Source organism: Taudactylus pleione, unplaced genomic scaffold (assembly GCF_031769625.1).
Source record: "Taudactylus pleione unplaced genomic scaffold, aTauple2 ptg000563l, whole genome shotgun sequence".
Classification (NCBI taxonomy): Eukaryota; Metazoa; Chordata; class Amphibia; order Anura; family Myobatrachidae; genus Taudactylus; species Taudactylus pleione.
This window is the reverse complement of record NW_028284965.1, coordinates 1,100,351-1,114,779: the sequence shown is the minus strand read 5'-3', so window position 1 is coordinate 1,114,779 and position 14,429 is coordinate 1,100,351. Positions and strand designations below refer to the sequence as shown.

At 46.1% G+C, this 14,429-nt stretch overlaps 1 protein-coding gene across 1 annotated transcript in view; it reads left to right on the top strand.

Moving 5' to 3' along the window:
- The window catches only part of LOC148481775 (uncharacterized), a 101,281-nt gene extending 87,656 nt beyond the window's left edge, over positions 1-13,625 (top strand). Inside the window, exons 7-10 of the mRNA XM_088453025.1 lie at positions 6,761-6,798; positions 7,186-7,256; positions 8,041-8,103; positions 13,572-13,625. Coding sequence (XP_088309151.1) covers positions 6,761-6,798; positions 7,186-7,256; positions 8,041-8,103; positions 13,572-13,625 — 226 coding nt within the window. The remainder of the gene's footprint in view (positions 1-6,760; positions 6,799-7,185; positions 7,257-8,040; positions 8,104-13,571) is intronic.
- Positions 13,626-14,429: the final 804 nt, after the last annotated feature.

Sequence of the window (14,429 nt, the reverse complement as noted above, 5' to 3'; positions counted from 1 at the left end):
ATTTTTTATTTTTTGGAGCACTTTGGGGTTACACCACCCTTCAACAGACGAGCCAGCTGGCCCTTGATTTATGACACAGGTGCACGCTTGGCGCTGCTACTTAGTTGATGCACATGCGGCTACAGCGCACACAATTCACAACACAGAAAAGAAGAATTTTAAATTTTTGTTGGAGCGTACTTTGGGGGATACACCACCCTTTAACAGACTTATGGGACACAGGCGCATGCTTGGCACTGCTCCTTTGTTGATGCACGTGCGGCTACTGCGCATACATTTCGCACACAAACAGAAAAAAAAGAAGAATTGTTTATTTTTTGTGGAGCGTACTTTGGGGGTTACAGCACCCTTTAACGGACAAGCCAGCCGGCCCTTAACTTATGACACAGGTACACGCTTGGCGCTACTTTGTTGATGCACATGCGGCTACTGCGCACACAATTCACAAACACAGAAAAAAAAAATATTTTTTGGAGTGCACTTTGGGGGTTATAGCACCCTTTAACGGATGAGCCAGCCGGCCCTTATAACACAGGCGCACGCTTGGCGCTACTTTGTTGATGCACGTGTGGCTGCTGCGCACACAATTCACAAACACAGAAAAAAAATATTAATTTTTTTTGCACTTGGGGGGAGCCCCCCTGATGGGCAGAGCTCCCCCTGGACAACACTACAGCACCCGTTTAGGACTGGGACACTGCACAACATAGCCCAACCAGTCCCTATAGACTTTGGAGTGGACACAGCCCCTAATGGACAACTGACTGCACAACACAGCCCAGCCAGCCCCTATGGACAACAAACTGCACAACACAGCCCAGCCAGCCCCTATGGACTTTGGAGGAGTGGACACAGCCCCTATGGACAACAGCAGCACAACACAGCCAGCCCCTATGGACTTTGGAGGAGTGGACACAGCCCCTATGGACAACAGCAGCACAGCGCAGCGCAGCACAACACTATACAGCCCAGCCGGCCCTAACTCTCACCCTCCCTCTTCACTGTCCAACAACCGAGTGAGAAAATGGCGCCGACGTGGTTACCTTTTATAGAATCCAAAACTCGCGAGATCCGACAGCGTGATGATGACGTTTTGCCTCGCTTTCAGATCCGAGTCAGGCGGGAAAATTCAAGCCTGACTCGGATACACCTCGGATCGGGGGGGTTCGGATTTCAGAAGCCTATGTCCTTTCTATAGCGATGATAGCTTCTCATGTGGATGAGCTCCGCTCTCCTGCACTGTCCCAGGGATGTTACAGAGGGGAAGACCAGCCAGAATGCACGCTGCAAGGTAGGTGGATTTCAGCCGATGACACTAGTTCTTTCAATGTATCTAGCTAATCAGTGTAGTGGAACTACAAAGCACAGCATGTCCTGTTATACGCGAAGCTGGAACTTGTACTTCGAAAATAACTGGAGAGCCTTAGGTTACATGGGCAATGTCAGCATTAATGGTACCTGAATGCATCTTAAGAGATGGGCGTTACTCATACAGTATATGATGCGTGCATGTAGCCACGTCCCATCGGCCCTCATGGGCCTCTACCATTGCATGTTCGAAGTGGGTCCTTCATGCCCCAGTTCCACACTGCCTCTGATATTGTTTTCTTTATTTACTATTTGAACTTGCCTCCATATGCTGGCCTGGCCCCATCCCCACATAGTATGGGGGACAGGACACTGTAACATGTACTTGCTCCAGGTGCTATAGCTCTGCACTCCACCTCTGGTCACAATGAGCCTTGTATAGTGTCTTGCTATATTGTCCCATTGTATCATTATATTTCATAATGGGGTCTCCAAACATCAGCAAAATGTTTTCCACCAGGCACGGGTGACATTTGGCCCCCCCAGGCCGGTCCCATGTAAAATGCATTGGACTGAAGGGTCACTGATAAGAGCAAAGCATACCAGGCCAGTTACGCCTGGTCATTTATTGACGTCACTTATCTGTAAAGTAGACTCCAAGCCAATCACTAAGGCTCAGACTTGTGCACAACCCCCATACGCTCTTTCTGTATTCCAGAATGGGGGTGTTTAGCAGTATAGAACAGTCTGTGTGGAAAGTGTTACACACAGCTGGCATGCTGAGTGGGTTATTTATGTTATATTAGGTACATGGCACATAGGAGTGGTGTATGTCACTGCCCATATGTGGGCTTATCGGCTCTTGTAGTTACAGTGATGCATTGCTGGTAATTACAGGGCCAGATTAATGTCTGTGGGCACCTACTGATAAAATTGTCAGTAAGATATACTGGCGGTGTTATTATGTGTAACTACTCCCAGTACCACAAATGTGTTATACACAATGTAGTCCACCAGTTTCCATTATCCTGCACAGAATCCCCAGTTTACATACAGTATGCCACATATGCCCCCCACACGGGATGCAGTCGGGATGCAGACAGTCTAAATCTCGATCGTCGGCATCCCGACTGTCTAATCCCGGCAAGGGCCTAATGACAGGTGTCGAAATCCCGACGCCTGTCATTTTACCTATGCCAGGAGCCCGGCATTCCGATCAAAGGTAAGCCAGGCGCGGACAGCCATGGGGGGGAGGGCTAGGTATGGGGCTCCTGGGGGGACTTAGGGCTAGGTAGCCCCCCTGGGAGGGTCAGGGTTAGGCTAGGGGAAGGGGGGTTAGGGTTAGGCACCCCCAGGTGAAGGTTAGGGTTAGGCACCCCCCAGGAGACTTAGGTTTAGACAGCGGGGAAGAGGGGGTTAGGTTTAGGCACATGCATATCTCCCAACATGACCCTCTCCAGGAGGGAAACAATGCTCTGGTCCTGGACTTCCCTGGTAAGAGGTGGGGCTGCAGCACAGTTCAAAATTCAAATAGGGGAGCCACACCAACTGTAATTTCACACGCTGCCCAACATCACTGGCTGGGACTCACTGGCAGTTGGTGTGACTCCCCTATTTGAATTTTGGACTGTACTGCAACCCCACCCCTGGAGCCTCCACCAATCATAAATTACCAGGGAAGTCCCGGACCAGAGCATTGTGTCCCTCCTGGAGAGGGTTATGTTGGGAGGTTCAACACACGGGTGATGTAGCTATGTATGTTGGTCTCCCGTGTGTTGGGGCCCCTGAGCAACTGCCCCAGCTGCCCTGTTATCACTCTGTCTCTGTGTTACTGCTCTGTATGACAGCTATCACCTCTCTTGTAGACATTTATTTTTCTGTGCGGGGATGGGCTGAGTCTTTCCACAGGTGACAGAAAGCCTCGATGTGCCCCTGCCAGTACAGGGTTGCACATGATCAGAAGACAGTGTGTGTCCAAAGAGGCTGGAGCAGCATCGCCAGGCACCTACCATAACTTTACTATGGTGCTTGGCAATGCCTGATCCACTGTACAACATTCAGACATGTGACATTAGAAGAAAATAAGCCCTCCCTAGTCTGCAAAACTGCCCAATTTGGGTGAAATATTGCCCCCTTTGGGATTTGTAATTTGGGGCAGATGGGCGATATGCTATCCTGCCCCTGTTCACCTCTAATCACAGTCAGATACTTTATTTCATACAAATATCTGTCTGTATGGCGGCTGCTAATGTCTGTGTGATGACATCACAATGGCCCATTGTTACACAATAAGTGGTAAGCCAGGACAACACACTAGAGGTTATCCTGTTGCGTGGTCCCCCCTAGTGCAGGAAGCGTTGTCTGGAGCTGGTGGTTTAGTGTATTGTTAGTGATAGGTTTGAGTTATTTTATTATTATTTTCTTAGTGTTATTTTTAGGCATTTCTTTATTTTAGTATAGTTTTAGTGTTATATCTAGTTAGTATATAAGTATTTTAGTATATATAGTAGTTTATTTAGTGTTAGTTTTAGTCAGTTTTCTTTTTATAATTTTTCTTATTATCTTTTATTTAGTATATTAGTATTTTAGTGTATATAGAAGTTTATTTAGTGTTAGTTTAAGTCAGTTTTCTATTTATTATTTTTATTTTATATTTAGTTTAGTATTAGTAGTAGGTGAGTAGGGAATAGAGAGTAGGGAGTAGAGAGGAGGCGTTAGGGTTCAGCCATGCCCCGGCGAGGCACCAGGAGAAAGGTAAGTGCGCTGTTTTTGTTATTTGTTGCTTGCACATTTAGGATTTTTCCATGGATCTCAGTAGGGGCGGCGCTCAGCTGAAAGGGGGCATTTCTGGGCATAGAGAGTGGTGTCTTGTCCCAATTTAGTAGGTGTAAATTTTGGGAGGTGTCTGTGCCCAAGTCTCACTAAGCTAAAGGGTTATGTATTACTTATACAGTAATTTATTATTATTGCTGGTTCCCACTGGTGGTAAATTGTAGGCATTACATATGAGCTGATGAGTGACAGAGACAGAGGGCAGATTCTGTTACCCTTAGTCACATGACGGTGATGTATACTTCGGTCTCCCACTGTCCTGTATATTGGCTGTATTACCCTCTCCTAGCACCTGGGTCATATAACACAGCTGGGTTACTCAGAGCATCTGCTGCCATGGTTGTGTGGTGGGCAGCAATGTGCATTGGTTGTATTACCCTCTCCTAGCAGCTGGGTAAATGATTATTTTAGTCCAGGAGTATATCACATACGGCCCTCCAGCTATTGTGGAACTACACTTCCCAGCCCTGTCACAGTTCTGTGTTCCATAACAGCTGGAGGGCCTCATGTGGAACCCGTATGCCTGCAACATGGAGCACCGATGAGTAAATGTCATTCTGTATCACACTGCTTACACCTAACAATGTAATATAGCCCCAGTGTAATGACTCATATAATCAATGCTGTAAGTATATTACTCTCTCTCTCTCCCTCCCTCCCTCTCTCTCTCTCTCTCTCTCTCTCTCTCTCAGAGCCCACGTAAACCCCAGCAGGCAGAGCAGCAAATTGAGGTACCTACCTGTAAGTACTCATCTCACCGTTTTTGGTCTTTGGGGAGCACTAGATACCGGATGTATGATATGGAGGGAGCATACTTACCCGTTCTCCCTCATTGTCAGGGAGACTCCCTAACATACCAGCAATCTCACTGTTTCCCTGAAGAGTCCATCAATCTCCCTGATTGCACCTTACCCCCATTACATATGTAGCTGTTATATTACATTCATCATTAGTATAATTCCCCTGCATTGGTTATAAGGCCCAATGATCCCTAAGGCTACATGCATTTTCTGAAAAGTATCAGTGTGATTTCATCAACAAATAGATCTTACTAACTACTTTGGGGCTCATTTACATTTGGATATGTCAGTTTTATGACACGCCTCTCAGATGTAGCAGGACACGCCCATCACATGTATGACACGCCTCTCAGATGTAGCAGGACACGCCCACTTTACTGCCGCGCTCATATTTGTTGCATTCACAATCTCCCTGAAAAGCTTTTTCAAAAGTAGGCAAGTATGGGAGAGATGCATGTGTGGTGTCAGCCATGATTGCATTTTAGAGCAGCTGTCCCCGTACCGGAGCAATGATGAATTGCTCCGGTGTTAACCATCCACCGCGGCGAGTAGGATATATTTACAAAGCAGCGGTATTTAATTTTGTGGCTTTCTGATGGTTTTGCAATCGACAGATGTTCTATACCCCACACAGATGGAAACCGCAGAGAAGCCAGAGTTTAACATACAATTGATCGTCGGTTCATAGATACCCCGGATTTACTAAGCAACAGTTCTAGAAACCACCTCCAAACCTGCTCAAATTAATGACCCGCCTGAAGCAATAAAAACCCGTCAGTGTTGGGTTCCCAGCAATTAATAACCATCCCTGTAAGCCTAGGCCGATTGTGAAAAATAAGGGGGGTGGGGGGATGTATAATAGCAAAACCCACTATGTTTTGCTACTGTAATAAAAGCACTGCCCTTCCTTTGTGCTTAAACACGCCGGCTTTTACAAGACACTGCTTAGTGAATAAATCCCTGTAGCACCAACTTTTAAACATGGAGGAGGAAGTGCAATGGTCTGCGGCTCCTTCTCTAGACCCGGTGTCGGCACCTTGCATAGAGTGAGTGGCAGGGAACGTGTGTAGTGTGAGCCCAATTATTGGTCTGCAATGGGACACATCAAGATAGCAAATTAAATATCTCTAAAGGAAAACCTAGAATGATAAATATCACCTGTTTCAGGTAATATCTTATGCTATCATCTAGATATTATTTATGAACAAGGAGGGTGATAGCTCAGTGTACACACACACATACTGTATACATATATATATATATATATATATATATTAGGGGTGAGCGGATTCGGTTCTACTCGGTTCCGTTCGGATTTAAAAAACGAATCTTATTGGCTATCAGCTGTCACGAGTATTGGATAGCCAATAAGATTCGGTATTTAAAACCGAACGGAACCGAGTAGAACCGAACCCGCTCACCCCTAATATATATATACATACACTGTACTATACTCACTGAGTCTGATGTAGCTTACAATGTGTGCTTTTCCCTCCTCTCAGGCGCAGGGTCTGGAGTACCATGGACTATAAGGAGGTGAGTGTTTATGCCAAATATCATAGACCCCCTGTCTGCATGTAAGACATTATACAAATTAATATACAATCTTGTAATGAGAGGGAGAGATCACAGCATGACATGATGGAGCAGAGGGAGGCATGTACAGGTCAGGCAGTAGCTGTACCTCAGTAATGGAGCCTTAGAGGCCTTCAGGTTTACTGGTCGCTTCATATGACGTATATCATTGTTATTGTCACACCGGAAAAGCAATGAATGTGCCGGTAAATTTATATATTGATAATTCCCACTCTGTCTTTCAGGTATATGGCCCTCCTGTTCATAGTGGCAGTAGTCTGTGGTAAGTCCTTGTGTGTGTACATAGTCACTGCCCCCAATACCCAGCCCTTATATCACTCACACGGAATGGGTATGAAGTCCCGGCGACTGAATACTAACCCTAACCTCACTATGCTCCCTAAATCTAACCCTCCCCCGCGGCTAACGCTAAGGGCGCCCCGGTCTTACCTATTTCGGGCTGGTGTCCTTCGGCATTCCGGCATCGGGATTAAGATAGGCGTCGATATTTAGACGCCTATCCTAAGTCCCTTGTCGGGATTTCCTTGCCGTTATTGAGACCGGCGGCATCGCGGCCTCCGGTCTCATAACTCCATCCCACTCACACTCCCCAATGCCCATCACTTACTCTCTGTACACTTACACATCTTCTTATATCTCTTATGTTTAGGCCTTCTGTTCTGCATCATATCAGGTCTGCTGACCATGTTAGCAAATCAAAGGACAATCTTACTAATTCAGGTAAATTGATTTCTTATTAGATGTCATTTTGATTACTTTCATTTCTTATTATCGCCATCATTTATTTACAGTTGTGTCCTTTTATACCGTTGCTTCAGTCGCACCAAATAGCTCCAGGTCCAGGGCGACTCGGAAACACGGAGCATCTTTTTCTGTCACAATGTTCATCTTAGTCACATAAATAAAACAAATGGTAGTGAGAAAGCTGCATTGCTGGCACACACAGACCACTGGGGACTGGGACATTTGTACATGTGTGTGTGACTATGGGGCTATTCATTATCACTTCATTTCTACAATGCTGGTGAAAATGAACATTCTCACCTGCTTTGGTAGAATAATGACGGGCTCAGGAGTTACACAGAATATCACCTATCTAGGGTCAAGCAATCACCCACATTCTGGCCCATTCTGGCCATGCTGTCGCTGCCCCTGCCAGGCCTCTGTCATACAAACAATATGATGTCAGAGTGCGCTAATCACAGGACTATGTCAGACATTGCAGAAAATGTCCAGTTAGGTGGTTGTATTACCTTATTGTACTGGTGTAACTAGTGTTGATTGTATTTTATATATATATATATTTCTATTAGAACCTGTCATTCATGTGGGGATTCTCACCTCTGTGGCCTTGTGTGAGAAGAGACATCTGGTGTCATTGGCTGAACTGCGTTGCTGCATTGTGGCACCGAGCGAGTAACTGTAGAAATGTTTCCTTGACCAAGTGTTTCGTGTTGTTCTGCTCAGTAACGTAACCGCTCTTCACCTAACATTTTCTTTTTAGAAAGATCTGCTGAGGTTGCAGGCGGAGAACGAGGATCTCCACAGGGAGGCTGCAATTATGAAGGTAAATTTTAGACTCTTGTACATCTTACACTGAAGCTTGTGTGTACTGGCCACCAGTATTTCTGTCACGCTGTAGGGAGCAATGATCCTCATGCTTGAAGGTTTCAGAAATAGCTGATGAGTTGTTCTTTATTTAAAATGAATATTAAAATGACCAGAAGGTTCCATCATTGAGTCCAAGGCCTTAGTGGTCCGATGTACAGCTCAGTCCATCTCTGGGTGTATCGGGTACAAGATTTTAGTTAGAGCTTGTTGTAAGTCAAACACTTGTTTTATGGTACTTTGTCAGCAGACGGGATCTCTACCAAATTGTTGATGACTTTCATTGTCCATGGAGATATAAACTATAAATAATGAGTTCCTTGTTCCCTGTGACTTGATAGGCTACGCTGTCATGAATATTAGCCCAGCCCACAAAATGAATACCACCACCAGACCTCATGTACCACACACACTAGGGTTCCAAAAAAAAGCCACTTTGTCCCTGGTTAACCTATCTGGCCTGCTCAGTGTACGGTGCCCACCTACCTTCTGGTGCGTGGAGAAGCCTCTGCTAATTAGCTGCTGATAGTCTCATGCTTTGTAGTTGATGTAGTGTAATTCTCCTGCTGTGTGGTCTGGTTACCTGGTAACTCACAGACACTAGTGTATCTGGCCATAAAGATACACTACACAGCTTACTGTGTTACCCCCTGTCAACCCTCAGATGCCTATAATACCATGATTTATACCTCTGTGCAGGGACAGGGATGTTATATTCCCAAAGTGCCTCTGCTGGTACCTGTTATACAGTAACCCTGTCTCAGGCACACATTGAAGGAGGGGGGTTTATTCTTATCTACCTCCCCCCATCCAGGTATTGTGTATAATCTGGCACCATTGACCAGCCACAAACACTGCAGCTCCCCTGAGACGCAGAGATCTCTAATGCTGAGAAGAAGACTGCAATAGCGCATTTATGCATGCCTATAAAATGGCATTTATATGGTCTGCCACGCCTGCATCTTTCTAACCACCCCTCCCCCATTACCTTCCCCAGACCCTGACTACCTGTCACTCACTTTGTGAGTGGTTCCTCTGTACGGGCGTATTCACAATGCACTCTCTGTGCATCTGTATAGCCACCTCCCAGTTCTACTGAAGAACCAGCACAGTAACAGGGCTCGTTGGCACAATGTGCCAGCCATGCCCCTTGAGCGCATGATGTCCAGGCAGATGCAGGAACCGTGGGGCAGCAACTTTGCCAGCCACAGAGCCTGGCGCTTTGTTTGGTGGCACCTCTTGCACACCCCCTAGTTACATCCCTGCCAAGAATGCCCAATACATGTTATACACTATACGTCTCTGCTGGCACTGCCACTCTGCATAACACACTGTGGGCCATACGGGTTGTTTGGGAATATTTGGGTGTGACGTAGAATCAGGCCCAGCATTTCATTAATAGATAAAACATTTGGTAAGTGTGAAGCCGGTTGTAGGTAAATTGTCCATAAATGAGATATGAGGCACAATGTATTGTTCTGTGTAACATGTTATTAGAGCTCACAACAATATATTACGTTACTGCAAGAAAAATAATAAACTAGTATTACATTCCGTATGTAAGTGTTACTGAGCCACTCATGGATCCTGCTTTATTTATCCACTTGGTAGATGAGAGTGAGCCACTTGCAAAAAGTACTGACCCTGATGAGGAGATCAGAGGTAAGAGAAATACGGCTCTATTTATTAACATTATTTTTACTAAAATAAAGTTATTTTAGTTTATTTAAGTTATTTAAGTTATTTTAGTTTATTTTTTACTAAAATAAAGTTATTTTAGTATCACCTATAGTTATTACAGGGCAATTGGAGTAGAATTCGTAAAATTCTACACCAAGCCCTAATTATCACTTATTTTTAGTAATCAGATCGCATTTTCCATAATTGTAATGGGAAATGTGATCTGGCCGGGGGCGGGGCTTGGCAATGGGAGGGTAGCAATGGGAGGGTAGCAGCGGCGGCCAGTCGGCACATGCGCGGGGCACATGTCACAGTATTTTTTGTGAAAATACCATGATAACGCTGTGGAGGGGATTCACAGGGACAGAGCTTTATCACAAGCTCTGTCCCTGCAAGAGATTTGTAGTAAATCCATGTGATATTGCCTGAATTCACAATGCGAATTCAGTCAGTAATATCACACTACAATCAGCCCCTCATGGTGCGACTGGTTCTGTGAGTCCCTCATGGTGCGACTAGTCCTGTGAGCCCCTCATGGTGCAACCGGTCCTGTGAGCCCCTCATGGTGTGACCGGTCCTGTGAGCCCCTCATGGTGTGACTGGTCTTGTGAGCCCCTCATGGTGTGACTGGTCCTGTGAGCCCCTCATGGTGTGACTGGTCCTGTGAGCCCCTCATGGTGTGACTGGTCCTGTGAGCCCCTCATGGTGTGACTGGTCCTGTGAGCCCCTCATGGTGTGACTGGTCCTGTGAGCCCCTCATGGTGTGACTGGTCCTGTGAGCCCCTCATGGTGTGACTGGTCCTGTGAGCCCCTCATGGTGCGACCAGTCCTGTGAGCCCCTCATGGTGTGACCGGTCCTGTGAACCCCTCATGGTGTGACTGGTCCTGTGAGCCCATCATGGTGTGACTGGTCCTGTGAGCCCCTCATGGTGTGACTGGTCCTGTGAGCCCCTCATGGAGTGACTGGTCCTGTGAGCCCCTTTAAGCCTTTAAGAATTGACAAAAAATAAGATTTTCGCTACCCAATCAAGGGGGCCTCAGATGGCGCCACAACCGGGACCAACTGATGGCGTCCATCCTTTTCTTGTCAATGTCCTTCATCCATCTCACCTCGTGTAGAATCTCAACCACCACCGTCTCATAGGGCAGGACTTTACCCCAAATTGTAATCTGACACCGTGCGCTCCACGTGCAAAACCGAACTGCTAAGCTAACTAAAAAAATAGTGCACAAATCAAACCTTCCATATCTCTTGAATGCCCCATAAGCCCATTCAGAGTAACTCAGCCCCAAAAGGCACGGGATACACAGAGCTCTTGAAACCTTTTTATAAACCTTTATGTTAAAGGGACACTCGCAGAAAAAGTGGTCCATGGTCTCCTCCTCCCCTTGACACTCCTCCCTTTCACACAAAGCCTTCTGAGCCCCTCATGGTGTGACCGGTCCTGTGAGCCCCTGCTAGCACTGGGCGTCTTTTTTGCATCTTTTTGGGTCAAAAAATGCATCACAATGTGCTGCCATTAGGACACTACAGAAGTCTGTGCTGATTAATCTGATATGTGATACTTGTATATCTGTGTGCGACTGAGTCTCTCAATAAGCATGCGAATTGCTACGATGCAGCGGCCGCAGCTTTTTTCCACGCCAAGTGCCATGTACATTCTCAGTTGCACAAACTTACACAAGTGTTACATATCCTATTACTCAGAATGGTCTCCTGGTGCTTCCTAGTCACATGGCATAGCGACTTAGATGCATTCTCAGCACAGAAAGACTCCCGGCACTAGCAGAGCTGCACAGGACCCGATGGCTCACTCACGCCAGGCATATCATGCTGCATGGCGTATTCAGGCTAGATGAGCAAGGACACATCTGTAAAAAGAAACTGGTTATGGATGGTAAGTTTTGCAAGTAGGGCCGCACATGTGTCTGCTGACCTGTAACAAGTTGCCCATCACTGCTTTAAAGGCCGTCCAGCTGACCATAACTAGAGCATAAAGTCTGATCCAAAACAGCACCTCTGCCCTTATCTACCAGCTCATGCAGGCTATTATATAAGAGATTCATGTCCTAATATGTTGTGTCTGCAACTCCTTAATGGGCCAGAGCCCAACACAGCTGCAAAGCACAATAGTGAGTAATAAAGCAGCAGACCTAAGCATAGTATAGACAGATTATTATAGTGTGTCGTCTCCTATGCCACTGTTATATTGCTCTAGTGCTCCGTATTATGGGATTCAGTCAGGAAGCGGACGGTCGAAATGCCGACCGTCTGCTTCCCGACTGTCAAATCCTGGCAGGGTACTAATGACAGGCGTCGAAATCCTGACACCTGTCATTAGACCTACGCCGGGAGCCCAACGCCCGGCAAACCAAACGAAAGTAAGCCGGGCACGGACAGTCGCAAGGGGGAAGGATTAGGTTTCAGGGCTCTTGGGGGGATTTTGGATAAGGCACCCCCGGGAGGGTTAGGGATAGGCTAGGGAAAGGGGGCATTAGGGTTATGCACCCCCGGGGGGAGGTTAGGGTTAGGCACCCCCCTTAGGTTTTAGGCACCTAGCGGGTGGTTAAGGTTATGCACGAGGGGGGGAGGTTAGGGATAGGCACCCCTAAGGGAGGGTTAGGGAGGGGAGTAGGGTTGGCATTACTTATCTAAATCCGCTGTCGGGATCTTCACCCCTGCTGGGCTCCCAGCATCGGGATTTGAGCATAATACATACTGATTCCCGTGTTACATAGAGAGACACATAGTTCATGTTAGTAAATATATATTTATAACAAATCACACTTGCTTACATAGTATTTTAACATTTAATTATATTTTAAAATTCATTTCCTTTGTCTTCAATTCCAGAAGGAAGGTTTCGGAGCAGCGAGAATGTGGGGACTGAAGGACGTGTTCAATTTCAGCTCCCTGATCTTTCATTTATTGTTTGTCAGTCCCGACTGGATGGCGATGTATAGATGAGGAGAGACCGACCGTTGGGGGATGTTTCTGGTGGAAATGGAGATTCAGGATTACAGCAAGGATTACAGCAAGAGTGATATGAGAGTGATATGAATGACACAACAACACAGAGACAGTTTAAATTAAACAATCTTGAGAAAGTCCCGGCATCCCACGGGACAAAACACCTTGATTGCAGACCCCCCTTCATCTACACTTATTCTGGCTCTGGTCACCTGTTATTTCCCACCCAGAGAGATTGTGCTCCAACCACCTCTGAAGCTGCCTCACTCCAACCTTCCTCCCCAACCACCTCTGAAGCTGCCTCACTCCAACCTTCCTCCCCAACCACTTCTGAAGCTGCCTCACTCCAACCTTCCTCCCCAACCACCCCTGAAGCCGCCTCACACCAACACTCTTCTGGGAGCTCAAATTGGGCAGCTTCAGCCCAAGACATGCCGGGCCCAGGAGAGGAACAACATGGTGCTGAAGGTACATATACTTTACACTATTTCACTTATAATACCTGCTCTGATCCCTCCATTGGCGCTGTCAGCCAAGTCACACATATGTTTGTATGGTGGAAGCGTTGAAGCCAAATGTCCCAGATGCCATAATGCTATCTATAACAAATTTAGGAACCTGTAACTAATGCCATGTGAAATCAGCATTAACTATTAGCCGGCGAAGGGATACACACAAAATATTCATGGCTATGGTGGGTGGGTGATGTTTTAAACTGTTATGATTGTCTAACAAATACATCAAAATCTAAATTTTTTGTTTTATTTATATTTCAGTGGAACAAGAGGGGACATGGCGGAATCTGCCTCGGAGGGAGCTCACAATCATAGCCACAGCTGTACAAAACATTTTGGAGGCCATCAGCCAGAACCAAAGGGCCCTTTAAAAAAAAATTATATTTTGAAAAAAAAATATGTGTTGTGTTTTTATATGTTAAGATATTCCATTAGTTAGATTTTTTTTTTTTATATTACAATTTATTTATCTCATTCTATCTGTCTATATGTTCATTTTAATTTAACATTAAATATATATAAATATATATATATATATATATATATATATAGAAGCATGAAGGTGCAGCACTCCCCTCTCAATAAATCAAGCAGAGACCAAAGGATCAATAGTGAGGGCAACCCTGCAGGATTCGGTTTATTATCTGGAGTGCCGGACCTGGAGACTTTATATATATATATATATATATATATATATATTAGGGGTGAGCGGGTTCGGATTTCTGAAATCCGAACCCCCCCGAGCCCCCCCGATCCGAGTCCGATCCGAGTCAGGCTCGACTTTTCCCGCCTGACTCGGATCTGAAATCGAGGCAAAACGTCATCTTCCCGCCTTCCGAGTCTCGCGGGTTTTGGATCCTATATAAGGTACACACGTCGGCGCCATTTTCTCACTCGGCTGTGGACAGTGAAGAGGGAGGGTGGGAGTTAGGGCTGTGTAGTGTAGTGTAGTGTAGTGCTGCTGTTGTCCACTACTTCAAAGTCCATAGGGGCTGGCTGTGTTGTGCTGTGCTGCTGTTGTTAATAGGGGCTGTGTCCACTACTTCAAAGTCCATAGGGGCTGGCTGGACTGTGTTGTGCAGTCAGTTCTCCATAGGGGCTGTGTCCACTCCAAAGTCC